General features: G+C 37.9%; 1 protein-coding gene across 1 annotated transcript in view; it reads left to right on the top strand.

Annotated features, from left to right (window-relative positions):
* The window catches only part of LOC121628887 (nuclear receptor-binding protein 2-like), a 39280-nt gene extending 18399 nt beyond the window's left edge, over positions 1-20881 (top strand). The window contains exons 2-18 of the mRNA XM_041968270.1: positions 14282-14404; positions 14752-14853; positions 14942-15031; positions 15404-15444; positions 15538-15632; positions 15776-15799; positions 15897-15983; positions 16946-17001; positions 17079-17174; positions 17384-17516; positions 17713-17815; positions 17920-17970; positions 18054-18189; positions 18376-18429; positions 18570-18633; positions 19747-19802; positions 19965-20881. Of these exons, the coding sequence (XP_041824204.1) occupies positions 14282-14404; positions 14752-14853; positions 14942-15031; positions 15404-15444; positions 15538-15632; positions 15776-15799; positions 15897-15983; positions 16946-17001; positions 17079-17174; positions 17384-17516; positions 17713-17815; positions 17920-17970; positions 18054-18189; positions 18376-18429; positions 18570-18633; positions 19747-19802; positions 19965-20051 (1398 nt within the window). The 3' untranslated portion in view covers positions 20052-20881. The remainder of the gene's footprint in view (positions 1-14281; positions 14405-14751; positions 14854-14941; positions 15032-15403; positions 15445-15537; positions 15633-15775; positions 15800-15896; positions 15984-16945; positions 17002-17078; positions 17175-17383; positions 17517-17712; positions 17816-17919; positions 17971-18053; positions 18190-18375; positions 18430-18569; positions 18634-19746; positions 19803-19964) is intronic.
* The last annotated feature ends 412 nt before the right edge of the window (positions 20882-21293 follow it).

Below are 21293 nucleotides of genomic sequence, written 5' to 3'. Positions count from 1 at the left end.
GACAGCCAACTCAGGTTGACTCTCACTTTCTCATCTTAATCCTACGGGAAGATAAAAGCCACATGATAAACAAAACTCTCTTTGCTCCCTCTGCTATTTCATATCTGCTGTTGTTTAGCCTTCCTCTGTTTCTCCACTGGATGCTTTCTTAATAAGCTCAGTATCACCCACTTGACTAATTGAGGTCTATAAATGCAACAATAGCTACGAGGAAAAAACTGCTTAACTGCTTCTTTCTCACTCTCTTCATAAGTGGTTTCTTCTGCTGGAGGTAGTTGCTTTCTTGCCGCTGCCTGTAGTAATGGGTGTGTTACGAGCTAATGTCGGTCCTAACATGTGCAACTTGCAAGCGCACTGCTACTGTGCTGAATCTAAGACTTTTAACTGTTGCTAGCCAGCTACTGGGGTAAATGCTCAATAAGCCTTTGCATTCTTTGCCAAGTCTTCAGAGCTTTTACCCTGAGTTACCTCTGTTATTCGCCGAAAAGCTGCATTTGAGAGAGGGTGGGGTTGTGGCTGATAGGCCTCACATGGCATGTTGCTTTACCACTAGGTTTGTGGTAGCAATGAAGAAAGAAGTGTGTGTGGATTTACAAGCATGCACTGAGTAATCCAGTGTGCAGAAATTAGCCCACTTTATGGAGAGCTTTAATACTCGGACAGTCTCTACCAGGCGCCTTTCCAGTATCAGATGCAGATGTTTGAACAAACATAAAACAGGAAGGGTGTTAGTTTCAAGTTGAAGCGAACACACAAAAGTACATACACATATTTTAGCTGAATGACTATAATTAAGTCTCAGGGAGCGCCGCCACCACCTTTGCAATATTCACTGCTGTCCCAAACTCTGAAACTCCAGAACTTCAGTTGACGTCATCAAGTACCTGAGGATCTGGAGCCGTGACACCTTCCTGCATTGACTGAGGAATAAAACAGCACTTTGTGAAAACACACACTTCTATGTGGCCTATAAAATGTCTCAAATTTAATGAGCTGCTCTGTAGAATGAATAAAAAATAAAATGGGGAAAAGTGTTTTTAAGTGTGTGCATTATCATTATAGCTAATGACCAACCAGCATTGTTCTGGAAAGCTGGACCCAGCCAACATAAATAGTAAAAAGCATTTTGCTTAAATGACCTTGGTGCACTGGTTTGACATGTGATTATATCGTCCAACAAAAAGACTTCATTTCCAACCGTGCAAATGCGGCAGGAAATGTAAGTGAGGAAAGAAGATGTACCATTAGTCAGTCAGAAAAGAGAGGAGCTGGTGAGTCACAGAGATTTTCTACAATTATGACTCAGCATGAATATACAAGTCAGCGGGAGCTGTATAATTACTGAATCAGGCTATTAGCTCCACAGCTGTGTGCAGCACTTTCATCTCTCATGTGTTTCTGGCTGTTGTAGGACTGATGGCAAGACAAAGTCTTATTGCCTGATTTTTTCAGCATCTCATTGATTAATTACTGCGATATTACATCCAGTTTTATTTAAAGCATGCAAAATAAATTGTTTATTTTCCTTCAGCTACATTTTGGTAAAAAAAAAAAAAACAATAAAATGAGATAATTTACCATAATTTAAACTATTTAAGGATTGTGGTAATCCGTAAGCTGTTTCTGAAGTAGACAAATGTATTCTTCCTGGTGACCACAGAAAATATCCCTAAGAGGGATTTTAAAGATAATCAAGCTCCTTTTGATCCACAGTCTGTTTGCTTTATTGAAAATGACACAAGCCTCAGTTCAGGCTTGTTAACCTATGAGTCCTTCATTTGGGGAGGTTATGGTCTCACTGCATGAACAATATTCAATGATGCAATTAATTTGATGTTGTATTAAAGCACCAACAACAATTTGTTTTGTCCAAGGAAGCATGTCTAGAAAGGAACAAAGACATTCACCCCCTGCAGAATGACATCATTAATAATTAGATAGTACTTTTCATGTAAATGATTTGGTTGTAACTGCACATGATTCAAGATTTCTAAGAAGTTCAAGTCTGAGGCTGTTTACATCTGGTATTAACACACATCTTGGGTGATCAGATTATGTACTTCAAAGCTTTGGCTCTGTTATGTAATATGCATGATATGAGAGAGAAGATAGGAGAAGATGAAATGATACCTTTGTTGATGTTGCGGAGCTCAGTGTCGGTACTTTTATGCTACCTGAATAAAACTTGAGCTTCTGAACTGGGTGTAGTTTTCATTCTGAACTTTGTGCACCAATGTGGCTAAAAACCTGTTAAATAAATAAACAACACAAATTGGTATCTTTTCTGCCTGTAATGCATTCAGAGGCTGGGTGCATCACATTCCTTCATCTGGAGCTGATCTGGAGGAGAGATGTATCTGTAGATCATGTTGTGCAGGCAGCTTTTCTAAACAAACTTTGCAAATCTAATGTAATGCAATCTGATGGATGCATTTACACTTTCACACAGAGCAGTCTGCTTTAGGGACGTCATGATTATATTCTCTGGGTATGATTATTGACAAAGAAATAATCACTATTTTAAAATTATCGTGATTACTCTGCTTTGACTAATGCTATAAATGTGTAAAGCTACATGAACACTCCTTGTAGGTCTTTTAGTTTTGTTTATTTCTATCTTTTGATGCCAACATAACAATATAACAACAATGTCAAGTAACCAAGAAGTCTCATTCCAATTAAACCCCCTCTGATGTGTAAAGAATAAATAAATTCTACATTAACTCTGGATTTTCCTCTGAGAAAACATCTCATCTGTATAATGTAATGTTCAGTGAACGCATCACGTTCTGTAAGACCAACCTGAGTCGTGCATGATTAAAAAATAGCAAATAACATGATAACATTTAATTTTAATGTTATGATAGATAAATATTAGCGTCATTTAACTGAACTACTGAACATTTACTTTTAGTATAAAAAGCCCGTGCTTATCCTTTGCTTTACAGGCCAGTGAGCTGTCCTCCAGAATGACTCTGGTTTTTTTCTTCTTCTATACCAAAATAAATAAAAGAGGAAACATCTGACAAGGATGGCTTATTCCGTTTGTTTGGAGGGAACGAATCTTCCTCTGTCCTACTCTAACACGCCTCTTCTGCAACTTACACGGAACCAAAACAAAGCAACACGAGCGGCAAGATGCAGATGTTGTGTAACTTTGTTTTCGTTCCGAAGTTGCGCCTAACACTCTTGACGATTAATTAATTTCAGCAATAATTAGTCGTAATATCGTGACTAATTAAGCGATTGTGATATCCCTGATCTGCTTATGATTGGATTACCCTGGAACACCATACTAGGAATACCATACCATGATTATCTCACCTTTATGAGAAAAGTCGTATGAATTATGATCACAAGTAATGACATATTTTCACTTCCAACTTTACTGTTGCGTGGAATGATCATATATCAGGTTATAAGATCATCACAAGGAAATATATCCAACAATAAATAAAACATACGTTTGTGTTGCTGTTACTGTTCTAGCATTTCATCCAACGGTAGACAAAATTAGCAAAATAATACATGACTGCAATAACTTTCAGAGAGCTTGCACAGTGCACAGTGCAGCGAACAGAGATTTATCTGACTACATTATGCAGCTTTAACCTCTCACTTCAGAGCAGGCAAACAGAGCCAGGTGGTTGCTGAGGTACGATAAGGCAGGCTGTTATTTCTCCCATGCAGGCCTTTCCTGTTCTCTCGGAGCTGTCAGCTCATGATTGTTTAGTCTCTGAGCCAGGACACTAGTTCACATGTTTATCAGATTGCATCCACTACCTGAATCTTTGTGCTATAATAAGAGGAAAATGGACATTTCACCCAGAATGCTGTTGGATCGGTGTTTTATGTAAACATGTTTTTGTTAACATAAAGAGCTTTTCTCTTAAATCTGCTTTGGTTAAGGGGATTTCATCATCTCTGTGTTAAGAGACTGAGCAGGAAACTTGAGTAAACATATTGAAGGTATGCAGATAAACTGGCCCAAAGTTTCCAGACCTTGTGTTTTTTGCTTTTTTCCCCCACTTCAACAGAGGAATGTGTCATTGGTTGAGTTACATGTGTGTGTTTGGAGGAAAATTGAGGTTTTTGACCCCACTGGCAAATTGGCTGCATAGTTCATGTGTTTGATTTGAACAAAGTTGTGTTCAGAGACTTACAGAGGACGGATTGGCGTTCTTCTACCTGAAGCTCTCAAGTTGTATGCAACACTCGAGTCCCCCGCCTCTTTCTTTCAGTGATGTTGATCTTGCTGAAGGCCATATGTGTCATGGTTTATGGTTTCGGTTCTAACTTTATGTGTTTAGTTTTGGTCATGTTTCTAGTTTTTCTTCTTGGTTTTTGGTGTTCAGGGCTTAGTTTTGTGTTTCTTTGGTTTCTGTTCATTAGTGCACCTTGTCTGATTGCTCCTGCACGTCACTGGTGTTTAACTTCTCAGTCTGTATTTAAGTCCTGGGTTTTCAGTTACTCCTTGTCAGATCCTTTTAATTAACTCCCTGTCATGTGTGGTTCTCTGTCTTGTGTTTTGAAAAATCACCCTTTTACCTGCACCGATTCTGCCTCCTGCCTGATGCCTTTGGGTCCTCACCTCTGCCACCATTTGTAACAATATGTAATGAGGCAGGTCAAGACTTCCCATGCATATCACGTGTCAGTGAAAGCATCTTCTTGCAGTTTTAATGTTTACTCGTCTGCCATCTCTCTCACTGGCCTTACAAATCTGTGCTTTGTCATGATGACAATGACAATGAGGACATTGTAGCTTGTGTAATCTTGAATCCCTGGTACAGTCTGAAACAGTGCAGATGACTTCCTGTGCAAATCCAAATTCATTTACAGATAGAAGACATTTTATCTTTGTGCAAAGTTAACAGTACAGGATACTGCCTGACTTACTTTATCCCAACATTTTCAATACATATGGGTTATAATCTTGTGGCACAAGAAGACATCAAGTTCTGCTCCATTTTAATATGTTTTGGCTATTTTTTGCCCTGTTGTTTGTTTTGCAGCAGCTCTTCCGTCTGTATACATAGGCTGTTTTAACCAGCCTTGCTTGCAGGCAATATCTCGATTAAAAAAATGAACAAGTGCGACCTGATGAGGGCTGTTCTGTCCTTATGTGAGCCTGTCTGACCTTGTGTGTCTTTGAAAAGGAAATAAAATGGTTTTTTACTGTGAAAACCAACCATTTGTATTAAGATGATATCAAGATCACTAACATCATTTAGTCTGATTTAAAATTTTTCCAAATATATCATCAGTCAGCTGAACATTAACTGAAGAATTTTTCATTTAGATGACCGACTACATGCTTGGACACCAATTATAAGAGACCAGGTTGCACATTTCCTGTTGTCTGCTTGACCTGTCACAGCTAGGGCTGTTATGTTACGCTTCATGCTGACAACACACACACTATCTACTACATTGACCCTTTTGTGTGTTCACATGTGACATCCTGGGGCTGGTGAAGGTCAGCAGACAGTCAGTGGCTCAAAGCATCAGCAGTGACCTGACAGGGCAGAGAAGGAAAACACAAGGCTGCTCATGGAGCTGTCAGATGTCTTATAAGCGATGATGCTGATGCTGATGCTGACACTTGAAATTTTCTTGTTTTTTTAGAATTGGGAAGATTTAAACTTGGGCAAGCTGTGTTGAGAAGCTGAAGTTTCCGTAGCAACACAGCACCCCTCCTGCCTTACATTGTTAAACCAAAGGGGATTTTAAAATGTTTTGTGTTTGAACAACACAAGTTTGTATTTCTGAAGCTGCCAAACCTTTCTAATGGTTTAACAAGAAATAAGACAACAAATACTAAGAACTCAGCCCTTGCATTTAGATATTACTAGCAATACGAGTCTGTAGCTTTATGCAGACTTTTGTGCACACAAACGTCAAAGAAACTTGCTTAATGCCAGAGGGTGGACAGCTCTATGTGTGTGACTGATTTATTGAGACAATAACTTAGTCATGTGTTGAAAAGCAGTTAATTACCACAGCTATTAACACTGTTCTTCACAGGCCTGCAACATTAAATCATAAAGTCTGAGCATGTTTTGTTCTTTTTAATCTCAGAAGTCAGATTTGGAGATTTTCCATTTGATTTTTCTTACTGGTAATTTGTATATTCCAGTTCTCCATGCACGATGCCACCACCACCACGCTTCACTGTGGGGGACAGGGTGATGAGAAGTGTCAGGTTTAAGCCAAACTTGGCCATTTAACTGTAATGCCATCTGACAAGAGTTACTTTTTGCAGATGTTTGAGGAGTTTCACCGATTATTTTCTTTTTATACATTTAAGCAATGTGTACGTTTAAAGGCGATCTTAATTGAGTGCTTAGTTTAAAGTGGTCCTGTGCAGCTGCTTTAAAGCCAACTTTGACCTCCATTTAATAACCCTCTCATCTGGTTCATGAATTTTGGTATATTTGAAATTAAATTGAAATAGGCTCATTCATTTGGACTGTATCAACATCTGAAGTGATGTCATCTGAATGACAAATGTGTGCATCTTTTTGTGGCTTTCAGAAAGAAACAGTGACCTACAAAGCTCAGAATATTGCTAGAATATTAATATTGTATACATGATTCATATAAATAATATATTTTTCAAAAAGAAAGTATTATGTTTTGTCACAATTTTTTGCAATCTGACTTTTTTTTGGTAACTGTAGTATACTGAATCATTTTTCTTTTACACATTTTGTGGTAACTTAACACCATGCTTGAATTGAAGAAGCTGTCTTTTTCCAGCAAATTCACGTCCACATTGCAGAGTTTTCCCTCTAGCATTTTCCACAACATTTCAGTCCAACTCTTTGATCTTTCTCCTTTTTAGTGCCAGAAAAATCACTGCAAGCGACAGCAAAAAAAAAAAGAAAAGAAACTCAGCTCATTTACATACAGTACGCCAGCAAGTATCTGGTGCAGTGTTCTTAGTTGGGTGTTTCCTTCGCTTTGCCGAATTGATTTATGAAACATTAATTCAGTGTAGCCTATCAGCTCATCATCGAGGTATGAGGTGTGGGAAGCGACTCAGTAGAAGCGAGACAGCTCATGTGCTGGAGACAAAGCTCTTTGTCGCTGTGCCGGATGAACCCACACAGTATCAGACAAAGACACTCATTCATTTAAGATTCCTTGTGTGGGGAGAATCACACTAAAAGAGCTTTCTGGTTGGAGTTTAGCCCTCTCTCCTGCCCATTCTGCCTCTGGCTGACTCATTACTACCATTTACTGATTCTGACATTCTGATTCTGGCCTGTATGGAAAAGAAGAGCTAAAAAGATAAGGAATGGCAGTCAGTGTTCAGCTAATCATGGCATCCTAATCATGTAGATGAGTTAATTTAAAGTGTTTTCTGTTGTATTTTGGCTTCTAACTTCCAGCTTTCCACAGGAAACAATTTTCACCTATTACTAATATACAACAAACATAGAAAGCTGTCCTTATGCAGCCAGTAAAACACAGACATTCATCATAAAATACAGCCTAGTTAGTTCCTATTGCATTTAATTAAAGCTTTAACATTACACCATAAAGTTGTTGCTTGGCTGTTTTATTCGACTGCAGTAGTTAAATGTGTACAGAACATAATTTATTTTGTACAACAAAATGTATCAAAATTCCTTTAAGTAAAACAAGTTTCTATTTAAAGCAAAAAGAAGCAAAATTCAAATGCATACGCTCTGGTTTCACACTGAAACCATATCTCTTGGCAGTATAATAAGCAGTACTGTATGTTGGATTATAGTGATTATAGTGTAATTCAGTTGGATGACAGGGATTTTCATACCACTGAGGGTAACAATATTAATTTAGCATTTAGTTGCTATACTTTCCAATCCTAAATAACTCAATAACTCACTAACTTAACCTTTTTTTTTTTACTTCATCCTGTTCATGATCATCGGCGGGGTTTGGGGGGTTGCTACTGCAAAACTGGAACTTCCCAGATTACAAATGTTGGTTGTCAACTTGACGTCCATTCTCCTGAGCTAAATTAGGGGCTGATCAACAGAAAATACCGTTTCACACTGTTAAATTTAAATTGTCTGTTATTAAACATCAGCCTTAACCGTTACTTTTGCATACTAGATATGAATATTTAAAATTTATTTGCCATACAATAAGATACTGTTCTAAATCCACCATAAGGCTTTAGCAGTTACAGTGTGAAATAGCTAATAGATAAGAAGACGAAGAACTTTATAGTATTTTGGGTAATGTGTAATCATTTAAATGCCTCGGCTTGTTATTGTTGTCTGTTGTGTAGATTTTTCTCCACAATGGAATCTATGATACTGGCAATAAGAGATTAAAAGAGCATTAAGTGCAATCTCCCCTTCTCATTTCCTGTTAAATCTCTATTTTCATACCTTTAATAAAAGTTTCCCAAAAGCTCTCCCGGGTTTTGTGATTAAAGACGACATATTTGTATGTCTTCAACTACCAGACTGTCACTACGCTGTTTACCTGGACATATGTTGTTTTGTTTCTAGATCAGTTTAATAGTTGATACCTAAAGTGTTTTTTTTCCTCTAGTCTATGTGGTAAACCAAGCTTGTCAAATCACACTGAAAACAACCTGATGTCAGTAAGGAGTGCACAAGAATAAATGGTGTGGTAATGTAATGAGAGTTTTGCATGACAGCCTTAAGGATCCAGATTTATTCGGCTCAGATGTAGATTTAGAAACATCATAATTGGCCTTCGTGTTGGGTTTACACAAGCACGAAATTTCCTAAATCTCCATCTACACCCTAAACCCGCCTCCCATCTACAACCAATCAGAACCCAGCATCATGGGAGCTGCTTATAAGTCTCACGCTACCATGACCAAGCAGCAGCATACCCCGCTAGGCCCACTGGGACATAGAAGTCGGGACAGGGGGCCTCCTGTTTTAAAATATCTAGAGAAAATAAACTATGGCCAAATGTGATGCCGGAAAGAAGCCGACTTGAATCCTTCTGGACTGAAGCAAGTAATTCCATTCACTGTCAAGAAGTCAGAGGTACTGGTGTTTCAGTACTGTAACACCAGTAATCAAGTTATGATCTCACACTGACTGGGTGTAGTAAAATCCATGTCATGTCTCTTGATCTTGGGTGTAAAGAAACCCTGCTGAGAGCATTGAACAGAGTAGCCAAAACACTTTTTTTTTCTTTTAGCTGTGGCTGTCTTGTTATAAAGATATCTGCAGTCTGTATCCAGAGCATGGCATGAGAGTATTTATAGCAACTTTTGCTCTGATTACTGTTTGTAATTTGCTCGTTTAGGGCCTGTTTGATGCAAAAAAGTCATTTTGACTCCAAAGATTATAAATAAAGTGGAACACAAGGGAAGTGCTGCAGATTTTATCAAAGGTTAACATTTAGCAGCAATAACAGCCACTCAGATGGAGAGAGAAGCTTAAATACAAGCTGGTAAGTTGCCACCCCGTCATTTAGCTTTATATCAGTTTACAATGCACAGTTGACATTTTAAGGGACACAATGATGATGATGATGGACGTGCGTTGAGTGTGCTTGCTTATTTTAAAGTTCAAAACAGCTGTATACGACCCACTTTCCACATCTGTTTTCAGCAAAAATCAGCCTCAGGTCAGGCTAAAGGAGGAAGTGCGACAATGACAAGCTGTGCTGATGTCAACAAACAACATGTGCTTTGGCAGATCCATTGTTTGTTTTTTTTTTCTTGTTTGTTTTTATACTGACCTTTTTCATTTTCCTCACTATTACTGCTATTTCCAGTTTAGAGAAAACTGTCTTTCAACATACTAGGCTGCAACTGTTAGGGCTATTTGTAGATGAACAGAATTTGGTTTGGTGGAATCTCTCTAAAGGAACATAGATAAAATGACAGTGTTCTGATAGAAGTTTCTGATCAGTCCTAAATGAATTTTTTTAGAGTCAGAAATCCACAAAAAGCAGCCAGTATTTAAATGATTATCTGTGAGTGCCCTGACAGTTAGCAGGCTTGTGTGCTGCATGTCTTGAAAGCAGCCATCATCACCTAATCTAGCAGGCCTGGTCTATCTGATCCATTTGATGGATTTTCCTCTCATTTCCTCACGAGAGATCTCTGTTTGACAGCAAGAATCCTTCAACAAAAGTCAACAATCTCTAGATTCTGCCTGTCTTTCACTCAATCAGCTAGAGTAAGGAGATAAACATGACAGAGGTAAATAGAGCTCAAATAAAACAGGTGATATAAGCAATCTTGTTGAAAGAATTTTTGACAAAAACCATAACACGATCTGATATGGTTTCAGGCTCGGCTATTGATGTGATTTGCGGATCAGATATCGGGCTGAATTTTCTCTGATCCACCTCACCGATCCAAGGAGAGGGACCTTTCGTGGTCCCCTTTTGCTAATGTAGCATCACTAATTCAGAAATATTTTAGTCTGTAAACATAAAAAAGGAGGACACAACTTGAAATGTGTGTACAGCCAAAGTTTCCGGGGAAAACGTTGGTCGGCTATATAGCGGTATTGGCCGATATCCAAATTTTAGATATTGGAATGGGACTGGAATCCCAAAAAAATAGATTAAGCATCTCAAACCATAACCTGTCTGTTTGTATAAGCATTGAATTGAATTCAGATGTATTTATTTAGTTCAGATGAAGAAAAGAGAAAAATTTACAAAAAAGAAAATAATGAAGAAGAAAAAAAAGAATAATAAAAATATTGCAACATCAAATCGTAATGTAAAGATGTTTGAAAAAAGAGGGGGAAGTATACATTTTTTTTGGAAATCCCACTCCTTTCTACTCATCATGGTAATATCCAAATACTACATAATTATCAATATTAATATATATACAACTTAAATATCCATATCAATAAACAAGTAAACTACATCCATCCAAATATATATGATATATGTAATTAACTAAATATCCGTATCAATGAAGGCATTGAGTGGATTAAGAAGAAAAGTTTGTCATTAAAGTTAAGTTTATTTAACGAAGGCATGAAGCACGACAGGAGATTCTGCCGTATTCCTAACATATTTATTTTTATTTATATTTAAATTTTTTGTGTTCCTCATAACGTTTGAATTATTTTTATTGTAAAATGTATGTGTTTCGTTTGTTTTTTTTCTATGACTTTTTACTTTCATTGTAAAATCACAGGACTGCAAGTGTTATTCTGTTATTAGTATTTAGCAATATACTCATTTGAACCTGAGAGAATTGTTGAAAATATCCAACTTAACTCCTGTAAGTAGGTTGGATAGTTGGTCATGTGTCTGTCCTAACACGTCTTGCACGTATCCCATGTCCCTCACATCTAGGTTCATGATTAGATCCAGATGTGAACTAAGAAAGGTCTTTTTCCCTCAGATTCCCCCTTCACAAGCTTCTAGATGTTGTAGATAAGCTGAATATTTATGAAATGTGTTTCTTATGGTATGCATTCATTCTGCTTTGCTGATAATGTGGAAGCAGCATTAAACATTTTGTTATGGTATTCAGCAATAAGGCTTATGTCAGACCTATAAATAGCGTGATCAGTCACTAATTATTGAATGACCTGGTTCTCAATTAACCCAGCTGATGTGAACTGAAATGTTAAAAGTATATATTATTAAGCTCAGACCTGTTACTCTGTGGACCATGAAGGAAAAACAGAATTAAATAAGAAACTAAGCTTTGAGCAGCAGGGGGACGATTGCAACACAAAGTAAGCCCTCAAGAGAATTTGTCGTAAATAAGATCTGAAACTAGAAGAGAAAGAATGTGTGTGTGTGTGTGTGTGTGCAGCTACCTCTCAGCGACGGTGCTGACATACTGATTACTTCATGTAATGATATATAAGTATTGTTGTGTAGAGCAAACACATAGCACCAAGGTCAAGACTATTTCAGCACAATAGCCTATAAAGATAAGCACGTGTTCTTTGACATTGTACCAGGAGAGATAGGGACTGATGCTTTAGTTTTGTGATCCTTATGAGGATATCTCATGGAAGTCAGATGTCAGGGTTGTGAAACTGATAGGGTTGTGTGGTAAAAGTCTTGTCAGAAAAGTTTATGGTCATGCTTTTTTAATATAAATCTGGGCAACATGAACGCCTCTGTCATACTAAGCGGCACTCTGTGCAGTAGCTCAGTAATGCTGTGAACGTGATGCCTTTTAATTTATAAGCACAAATAAATTCCCATCTGTCTAGTAAAGGTACAGGATTAGTATTATTTGTGGGTCTTGCATTATGGTTATTGCAGTGGACTTTGAGCTCAGCCCAGCCTCTCTACTCAGTGCACCACCACTGTTGCTGCATTAGTGTAGTGAGAGGTTACATCAGGTCCACAGAGCTGAGACGGTAATATCCTGTGACGAGCAGTCTCTGAGCTCTTCACTGCTGTGCCGCCTCATGCAGTGATAGAGCCGCGAGCTGTCTGCGTCTGCCTGATTTAAGTCTCAGACGCTCTCTTCACTCCACTCTCTTCACTCCACACTGTTTCTTTGCTGTTCTTGGTACTTTGGCGCCACCTCCTCCATCTTGTGGCTTATGTGTTGTCTCTCTAAATCCCTCATTCACAATCCCCTCACTTCTCCCCCTACGACGGTCTCCTTCTAATCTGTCGTTTCCCTCTTTAGAAAGCTACTGCTCATCCTCTTGCCCCTCTGTTCATCATGTTTTAGCTGTCTGGTGGCATTTGATATCTCCTATCTGTCCTCTCTGACACTATACGGGGCAATAATGGATGGAAAACTGAATGTAATATTACAGTGTAGACAGTAATGCACTGTACTTATTAGTTTATTTCTTCCAATAAGCCCACATTCAACTTTTTTATCAGTGAAGCTACCAGAGTCATAATCCTGTGAGAGTATTGCATTGGGCTTTTAGTGGTTATTACAGACTCAGCAGGGGTGAGCACCAGTACATTCATGCCAGCATTTTTTTCATTGACTTTTAAATGCACAGCTACTTATAGAACCTTTAGGCCCAATCCACCAGTCTGACAGCATCAGAACTTGACTACTTATGGGAGTCTTTATTGGTGCAGTATCGTTGCTGCCGAATGGAAATTTCCACCTGGCTATTTTTTTTACAGCCCAGTACCAAATCTCCTAATGGCCGACAACTTTGTTGTTTTGTTTTAGTGTGGCCATTCTTAGTAGTTTTGTTACCTGATACAACAGGTGGCCATTTTCAGCTAAATAAATTTTGACAAGCTTACTGCATGCAGGACCCACTGAAGATGGTTGTGACTTAATTTAACTTTTATTTAACCAGGAAAAATATCATCGTAGAGCGTACAGACCGAGGAAGACAGCAGCTTGATCAGTGCTTAATATGCAACACATAATTACACACAATATAAATTACATACTCGGATGAAGACACAGAAAGTGTTGAAATGTTAGTTCCCTAAGTTTGCACAATAAAGCTGTAAATCCATCAGTGAGCTCAAGCTCTTTCTCCTTTTTTTTATTGCATAAATTACATACTGTATGACAACAAATACACACATCAAAACCAAGCAGAGGAAGCAGCATTTAAATAACCTCTTTTTCCAGTCTGGTGCAGTTTTTAGGGATGATTTAGGGAGAGAGGATAATAACTTCCTGTATGTTTTGAGTGATGTAGGCCAGGAGATGGAAACGGACCCAGAATAACTTTGTACATATACAAAGATAGAGCAAAAATGCAGCTTTAGAGGTGGAGACCAAACAAAGATGAAAAAAGGATTAATATTATAGTATATATTTATTTATTATAAAGTTCTTGAAAGAACTCTAAATTAATGCTTATCTTATAATTGATTCAGTTTTTGTTGTTGTTAAATATGATTGTCCCAGAAATGATCATGATAAATCTTTTTATTTTAAGTCACTTATTGTAATCTCACAAATGAATCCTTTCAAAGATTCATTTTCAAATTGTGTGGGAAATTTATTTTACCTTTTGTTTCAAGTTGCACTGATCTTTATTCTTGTATTCTAGTATGTGGTGTTCCCTGTTAATCTTAAGTAGACCAAAACTTGTGTAAACAAAGTAGGCAATATCAAAGGATAACTGCTTCCACTCACCATACAGATTAGCTTAATTATCATGAGGTTATGTGTTTAAGTATATGACTTGTGACCCATGTTGACAATAAATTAATGTTGTTTACAATTTGTTTCTTCTGAAACAAATGACAGATGCATGAATGTTGGTTTCTTTTACTAAAGCCAGGAAAACAATAAATTTGTGTTAGCATGTTATGCTAAATGCTAAATGGTACATCTGCTCCTATGTGCCCCCTGCAGGTCAGCCAAGGTAATGTCCCAGGTGTGGAGAGTGCCTCTTTGGCCATGGACACAGAGGAGGGGGTGGAAGTGGTGTGGAACGAAGTACTTTTCTCTGACAAGAAGGTCTTCAAAGCACAGGAGGTATTGTAAACAGTCTAAATCTTTAGCTACAGCTTCTGAAAACTGATATTTAGGACACATATATACAGTCAATTTTTGTACTTTAGCTACATATTTACTATATACAATTAATATATATATATATATAAAATGTATTTGATTAAATTGACAAGAGCAGTTGACCATTTAGAGTATGTATGATAGTGTTATTGAGAGCAGTCAGATGTGTTAATCATCCTGTGACAAGCCACAATCACACAACCCTCCTTTATTTAAAGCTATAATTTTACGCTTATTTTAGTTTTCAGTTAGATTAATTTAACAAGGACAACACACAATGTGCAATATCTTTTGTGAATGTCATTCAGGAGAAGATCAAGGAGATGTTTGAGAACTTGATGCAGGTCGAACACCCCAACATTGTCAAGTTCCACAAGTACTGGTTAGACATGAAGGAAAGTCAGGCTCGGGTGAGATTTTTATTCTTTCTTCTTTTTCTCTTTTTTTCATACACTTAAACATTAACAGATTTTTTTGGTCCCTCTGTCTGGCCTACAGGTTATATTCATCACTGAATACATGTCATCAGGCAGCCTCAAGCAGTTCCTGAAGAAGACTAAGAAGAACCACAAGACTATGAATGTGAAGGTCAGTATTTTAGTTCTGAGCACACGCTGCACAAGATGGGTTTGCACTGTCTGCCTCGTGGTGGTGGCACAGGGTACTTCAGATCTACCCCTATTCAGATCCATATCTCCATTAGGATTAGAGATTATGTAACACCCTGGTGCCTCAGTCTGCCCAGTCATGTATCTTATGTGGATTAGCGATTTAGCTAGGAGCTCTTTTTTTCTTTGTCGGGCTGTGTGCTTTTGCAACTTTAATAAATGTGCTTTATTGTATTTTTATACATAATCCTGATAGCAGGCCTGTTTTGAAATGCTATTTTGTAGGATTTTTCCCCAATCGGTACATTTTGAGCTGTACCGTGTCATGTTCTTCTGTTTCATTTCACTTCAGGCCTGGAAGAGATGGTGTACTCAGATTCTTTCTGCTCTCAGGTACTGACTGAATTTCTCCCACAATTTTGGCATGAGAGATTTTTGTTATTACAGCCAGAAAAATTAATAATATGGTTTGCTGTTTACTGTCAGTTATCTGCACTCCTGCGATCCACCAATAATCCATGGCAACCTGACCTGCGACACCATCTTTATCCAGCATAACGGCCTCATAAAGATTGGCTCAGGTCTGCTCCCAGCAGGGCTTTTTATGATACTACAACTACATTTTGTCACTTGTACTGTTACTATACATTATACTTGACTAAATTTACATGTGCTACCAGGGCAGAATAAATATCTTTATTGGGTTTTGGTCTTCTTTCTACAGTGTGGCACCGGCTGTTTGTGAATGGTAAGATGTATAGTATTTTATAGATCACATGTTTGTTAAATCTGGCCATCTGTATATTTAATCTAATGTATCTGTGTTTTTCATTCTCTCTGTCCAGTTTTTCCAGATGCCAGTGTTCATGGTAAAGGGAGGCAACACCGGGATGAACAAAGAAATCTTCATTTTTTTGCTCCAGAATATGGAGGTGAGTGTGATGAGTTTAATAGCCTGGTTTTGTATTTAATCTGTCTTTATTTAGTCTTCATTCACTTGAAGTATCTGTAGAATGGGGTTACTTTAGTTGTCATTTTTTAATTTATCCTACAACAAAATAAATATTGTTTCCAATTTAAACATTGTACACAGAAAATATCTTATTGTAAACAGAATACATCTGTGATTAATCCAAAAGTAATTTAACCAATTATCAAAAAGTTTTTTGTTATGGGCATCAAAAGACACAGGAAAATAAAATAAATAAATAAAAAAAAACAGGGAAAAATTTCCACTGAGGTCCAAATTCCTGCCTGATCCAAGCAGGAATCCTGATTAAAACAAGGAAAAAAACAAGAACCAAAGTGGTTCTCTGTTGGCGAGTCTCGATGAATGAATCTGTGTAATCCATCAGACATGAAAATAGTCATAGAAATTATTTGTACTGAAAAATGAAGAGATAATGAACTGATTTAACATGGCATTGATTAAAACGGTCCAGTTTGTGTTGTTTGCCGCCATGTTTTCTCACTTTATCCGTCCCTGGCAGATTATCAGTAGTATTAACGTTTAATTCATCACAATAACGACTAAGGCGAGGAAAATAATGCTCATCACCACTTACTTTTTTTTAAATCACATAAAAGAACGTTAAATCAATAAAATCATTTAATATTTTCTAGCTGCATTTTGTATATATATATTTTGGTCATTTCTGCACCTCGTGGTTATCAAGTTGTCCCTGTGACTGCTTTTCAAGTAAAATTTATTAGTACAACTTATAGTTTTGTTCTTAAATCTTTTTTTGTATTGTTGTAGTTTTTTTCTTCTTTCTTTCTTTAATTTGAACATTTACCACTTACTGTTCTAGAAAATAAAATCCTATTTTCAGTTCATTGTGAAAAACACTAATTAACCTTTCCTCTCTGTTTCCACTGCTTGTTCTATCTCCAGCTGGCGATGATGATTACTCCATAGACATTTTCTCCTTTGGCATCTGTGCTTTAGAAGTGAGAGAAACAGATTAGTAAGATTTCTATCTGTCCTTGCGTGGTTGTGCATTTTAACACATGATTTGTACCCATAGATGGCAGTACTGGAGATCCAGGCCAATGGAGATACTGCAGTGTCCAAGGAGGCCATCGTCAATGCAGGTCAATCTCTGGAAGACCCTCTCATGAGAGTGAGTCTCAGTTCATGTCCTAATTATACAACACAATGAGGAAGCAAGGAAGGCAGGCTGCCCCTGCTGCTTGTAGGATTGTTTGAGTAGTGTGTATGTGTCGACAAAGCTTGCAAAGAATGAAATTTAATGCACAATGATGCTCTGTAAGCTTGGCTGTATTGTACACTTGCCCTGTGTTGGACTGAAAGTCCCTTTTCTCTCTGCAGGAATTCACACAGTCTTGTTTGCGTCACGACGCCAAGCTCCGTCCTACAGCTCACGACCTTCTGTTCCACCGAGTCTTGTTTGAAGTCCACTCCCTCAAACTGCTTGCCGCCCACTGCTTAATCAGCAACCAGTGTGAGTTTCTCACCTCCACGTGCCGAGCTGCCAGGCTATCCTCACGAACAGCGAACATCTCTTCTTCTAATGCTCATCGTGATAGACCATAAACCATTGTTTGGTTTTAATCACATTCTCTCCCATCTCTGAAAGTCTTGCAGTTTGATGAGTATCAGATCAGCTTGTTAATACTAAGCTTGTGATTCATCTACAGACTTGCTTCCAGAGAACTGCGTGGAAGAGAAAACCAAGTCATTTGACCCGAACGCTGTCATGGCAGAGATTAAACATGATGACAGACAGGGAGTTCAGCTCAAGTAAATTAAAATAACCTCTTATTTTTATCTGTCTGTGATTATTACATGACAGGTCATGCATAACTCTCACTGTGCTCTTCTCTGTGTCTCTTTTTGTCCTCTAGGTATTCCCACGTTTCCCCTTTGGAACTAGACAAATTTCTGGAAGATGTCAAGTAAGTGAAGCTACAGAATACGATCTGCTCTGCATCGGTAGTTAGGCTGTGATTTCAGCGTGGCATTCCCTTTCTCTACTCAGGAATGGGATTTACCCACTGATGAACTTTGCCTCATCCCGGCCTCACCCCGTCCCTCGAGCTCTCTCTTTGTCTCAGGAGCAGGTCGAGACGGTGAAGACGCCGACTCCTGAACCCCAGGAGACGGAGACGAGGAAGGTTAGACTTTTAGATGCCACAAAAATCATGTTAGACACAGTGTTGCTGATGTAATAGAGTTAATAGAACCTGGTGTCCATCTGTTTATTAAAATTATTGTAGCTATTATACCCAAAACACATCAAGACTGCTTTGCCTTAATTTTCTGCACTTCTTTGGCAACATGTGCGTGTGTTTGGATTGCAGGTTGTTCAGATACAATGTAACCTGGAGTCAAATGAAGAAGGGACCAAAACTCATGTGAGTCACATAGTATTACAGGTACTTTGCCCATTTCAGTCAAAACACTTAAGCTGGGCTTTTTGATAATAAAATATGTTTTGTTCATTATTATTTTAACTTCAGCATGATTTATATTTTTATTTTATGATCTCCACCAGCTCTCTTTGTTTCTGAAGATGGATGACAAACTTCATAGACAGCTTAGCTGTGACATCTTGCCAAGTAAGTTGACAACAGCCATCACATGACCAGACATAGATTTAGAAATCATGCCTATTTTCTTAGTGAACGGCATTAGTAACTTAAAGAAGTACTTCCTTTAAGGACTACTTTAAGGGTGCATTGATTGTAAAATTTGGGGCTGATGTCAAAGATAGAAATCTGGCCCAGAAGCTGATAGTCAATACCAATTTTTTTGTCATTTATTTTTGTTTAAATGCCAGAAAAAAAAATCTGGACCATTTAAAAGTATCACAGCCATCCTTCACACTGACTTTGAATAAGTAGAAATTTTCCTAAATCTTTTGTGTTAGAAATGGGACTTTTTCAAGCCATTTTAGCCTATTTAACCATTACCAGCTCAAAGACCTTTTAGTGTCTACATGACCTAAAAATACTTTTTTGCCTAACAAACGATCTATAAATACATGTCATCAGTAAATCAATGCAAAACAACCAGAACAATAATTACTGGCCTCATTAGTGGATGTCTACATTTTGTTATTAGGCCAATTGCATTTAACAAGCTTGATACCCCTACTTTTATCTGCAGATTTGTTGCACTAATAAGTATTTAATAAGTAAGTAAAGCCTATGAAAATAATGCATTAAAGTCCATAAGTCCAGCTTATTAATCAGTGTAAATGGCGTTTACAGTGATTAGCTAAAACTTTGTGACCCATCTAATATTGCAGGGTCTTCCTTGTACTGCCAAAAGATAGAGAACATCTGAGGGTGTCCAGGAGTGTCTAATACCACAATGTTAGCAACAGATCCTTTGGCCTTGTGAGGTGTGGTCTTTATGGACTTGGATTTCTTCCCATAAATGTCATCAGATCCCATCAGATTGGTATTTGAGGTATTTGGAAGCCAGAGTCCTTGTTGTGGCCCCTTGCTGTCCTACTGAGGAGGATGTTAGAGATGTAGAGATAGAGACTGCCACATCATTATGTTATTGGTTTGTAAAAATATATAGGTGGCAAGTATCAAAGTAGCATCCATCCATATTAATGCCAGGACGCAGGTTTTCTCAGAAGAATCTTGCACTGTAAGAAGGTTGACTTCTAAAATTTTTTGCAGATTTTTCTAACTAAATATTTCATGTGAAACTTGCAGCGGACACCCCTAAAGACCTTGCCAGTGAACTTGTGCACTATGCCTTCATAAATGAGGTACATGGAAAAGTTTCTTTACTCTCCTTCCTAGGAACCTTTTTTTGGTGTGTTTTCTATTTTTAATTAAGCAGTAGTTAAATAAATAGAACGCATAATGTGATGAGTATGTTTCAGTAGTTCTTCAAAATGGATTATAATCATGTCATTTTTACTGTACAGGAGGACAGTGAGAAGGTGGCAGGTTACCTGGAGGATGCTATAAGCCGACACTGGGTCCGAACGCTCGCCTCTGGGAGCGCACAGTGAGGAGGGATCACAACAGTGGCTGGCCCGGACAGAGGGGCCTGGGGCATTGACCACCTAGGTGGAGAAAAGAGGGCAGCGGGCAGAGTCACACAGCCGCGGGGAACAGAGGACCCAGCTGAGGAGGCAAAATGGGACAAATACAGATACTGAGCCTTGACAGACAGTGAATTATCTCAGTGAGATGGAGGAAAATCGCCAGCAGTCAGAGAAAAAAACAGAAGGCACCTCTGGTTAGATGATTAGAGGCATTGTGGTTGAGTTCAGCGACCCCAGAGATTGACAAAATCCCTGCCTAAAAGGGCTATCATGCCTTAATATGTGATAACAACTTAAGTTTTCCATAATACCACTATTGAGAACAGACGTGTATTACTTGCAGATGCAGCAGCTATCTTTTCACAGGGACATTTAATTGTTTGAGTTATTTACATTGAATTGTAAACCATGACTTTCTGAAACCTTATTCTCTTACAAGCCTTCAGTTTATCTGCGTTTTAGGAATTTAATGTTCCGTCCTACATGCACTGTTAATATTCATTCATATTACTTATTCATTTCTGTTTGCAACTGTGAACAATAGCAACATTGCACAAGTCTCCTTTTTCCTTTATGTTTTTGAGCTACTAAATAACACCCTCACTGTACTCCTGGGTTAAAGGCGATTCTTCTCTTTTAGCCTGCAGTGCTCTTAAAGGGGTTTCCCTGTGAAAGCATTATGAAAGCCAAAGACTTGCAAAGTGCCTGATTTGGCAATGTGCTTTGGAACAAAATCTCCCCATGTAACAGCATTGCACCCAACTTTCACAATTGAACCAACTTATTCAGGTTTACAGTAGTTAAAAAAAACTACAGTCTTTCAGATTTACTTCCATCACTTTATAATGAGTCAATAAAATCAGCCTGTGTAAATGTGAAAATGATGGTGGCAGCTCCATTAAGAGCAGCACCAACTGCATATTAGACATAAGGATTGGATCACATGGTCTCTGCTGCTGTGATTTTCAGTACAGGAAGAGCTGCAGTTTGTATAGAAAAAATCTGGATACACCAGGGCTTGATTTAAAAGCATTGTCTTAAATCAGAGAAAAAGTGGTGGGTATAAGATATTAACATTTAACATATGCCCTTTATGTGTTGCAGTGTAACATACATTACTTATTTTATTGAATCACTTTTGTAAATATGTCCAGAGATGTTTGACAGACAAGATCTACCCAAGTCTTTATAAATTGTATTTAAATT

The sequence above is a fragment of the Melanotaenia boesemani genome, chromosome 18 (assembly GCF_017639745.1).
Source record: "Melanotaenia boesemani isolate fMelBoe1 chromosome 18, fMelBoe1.pri, whole genome shotgun sequence".
In the NCBI taxonomy this organism is placed as follows: domain Eukaryota; kingdom Metazoa; phylum Chordata; class Actinopteri; order Atheriniformes; family Melanotaeniidae; genus Melanotaenia; species Melanotaenia boesemani.
Note: the sequence above shows the minus strand (reverse complement) of the source record. Positions and strands in the feature narration are given on the sequence as shown.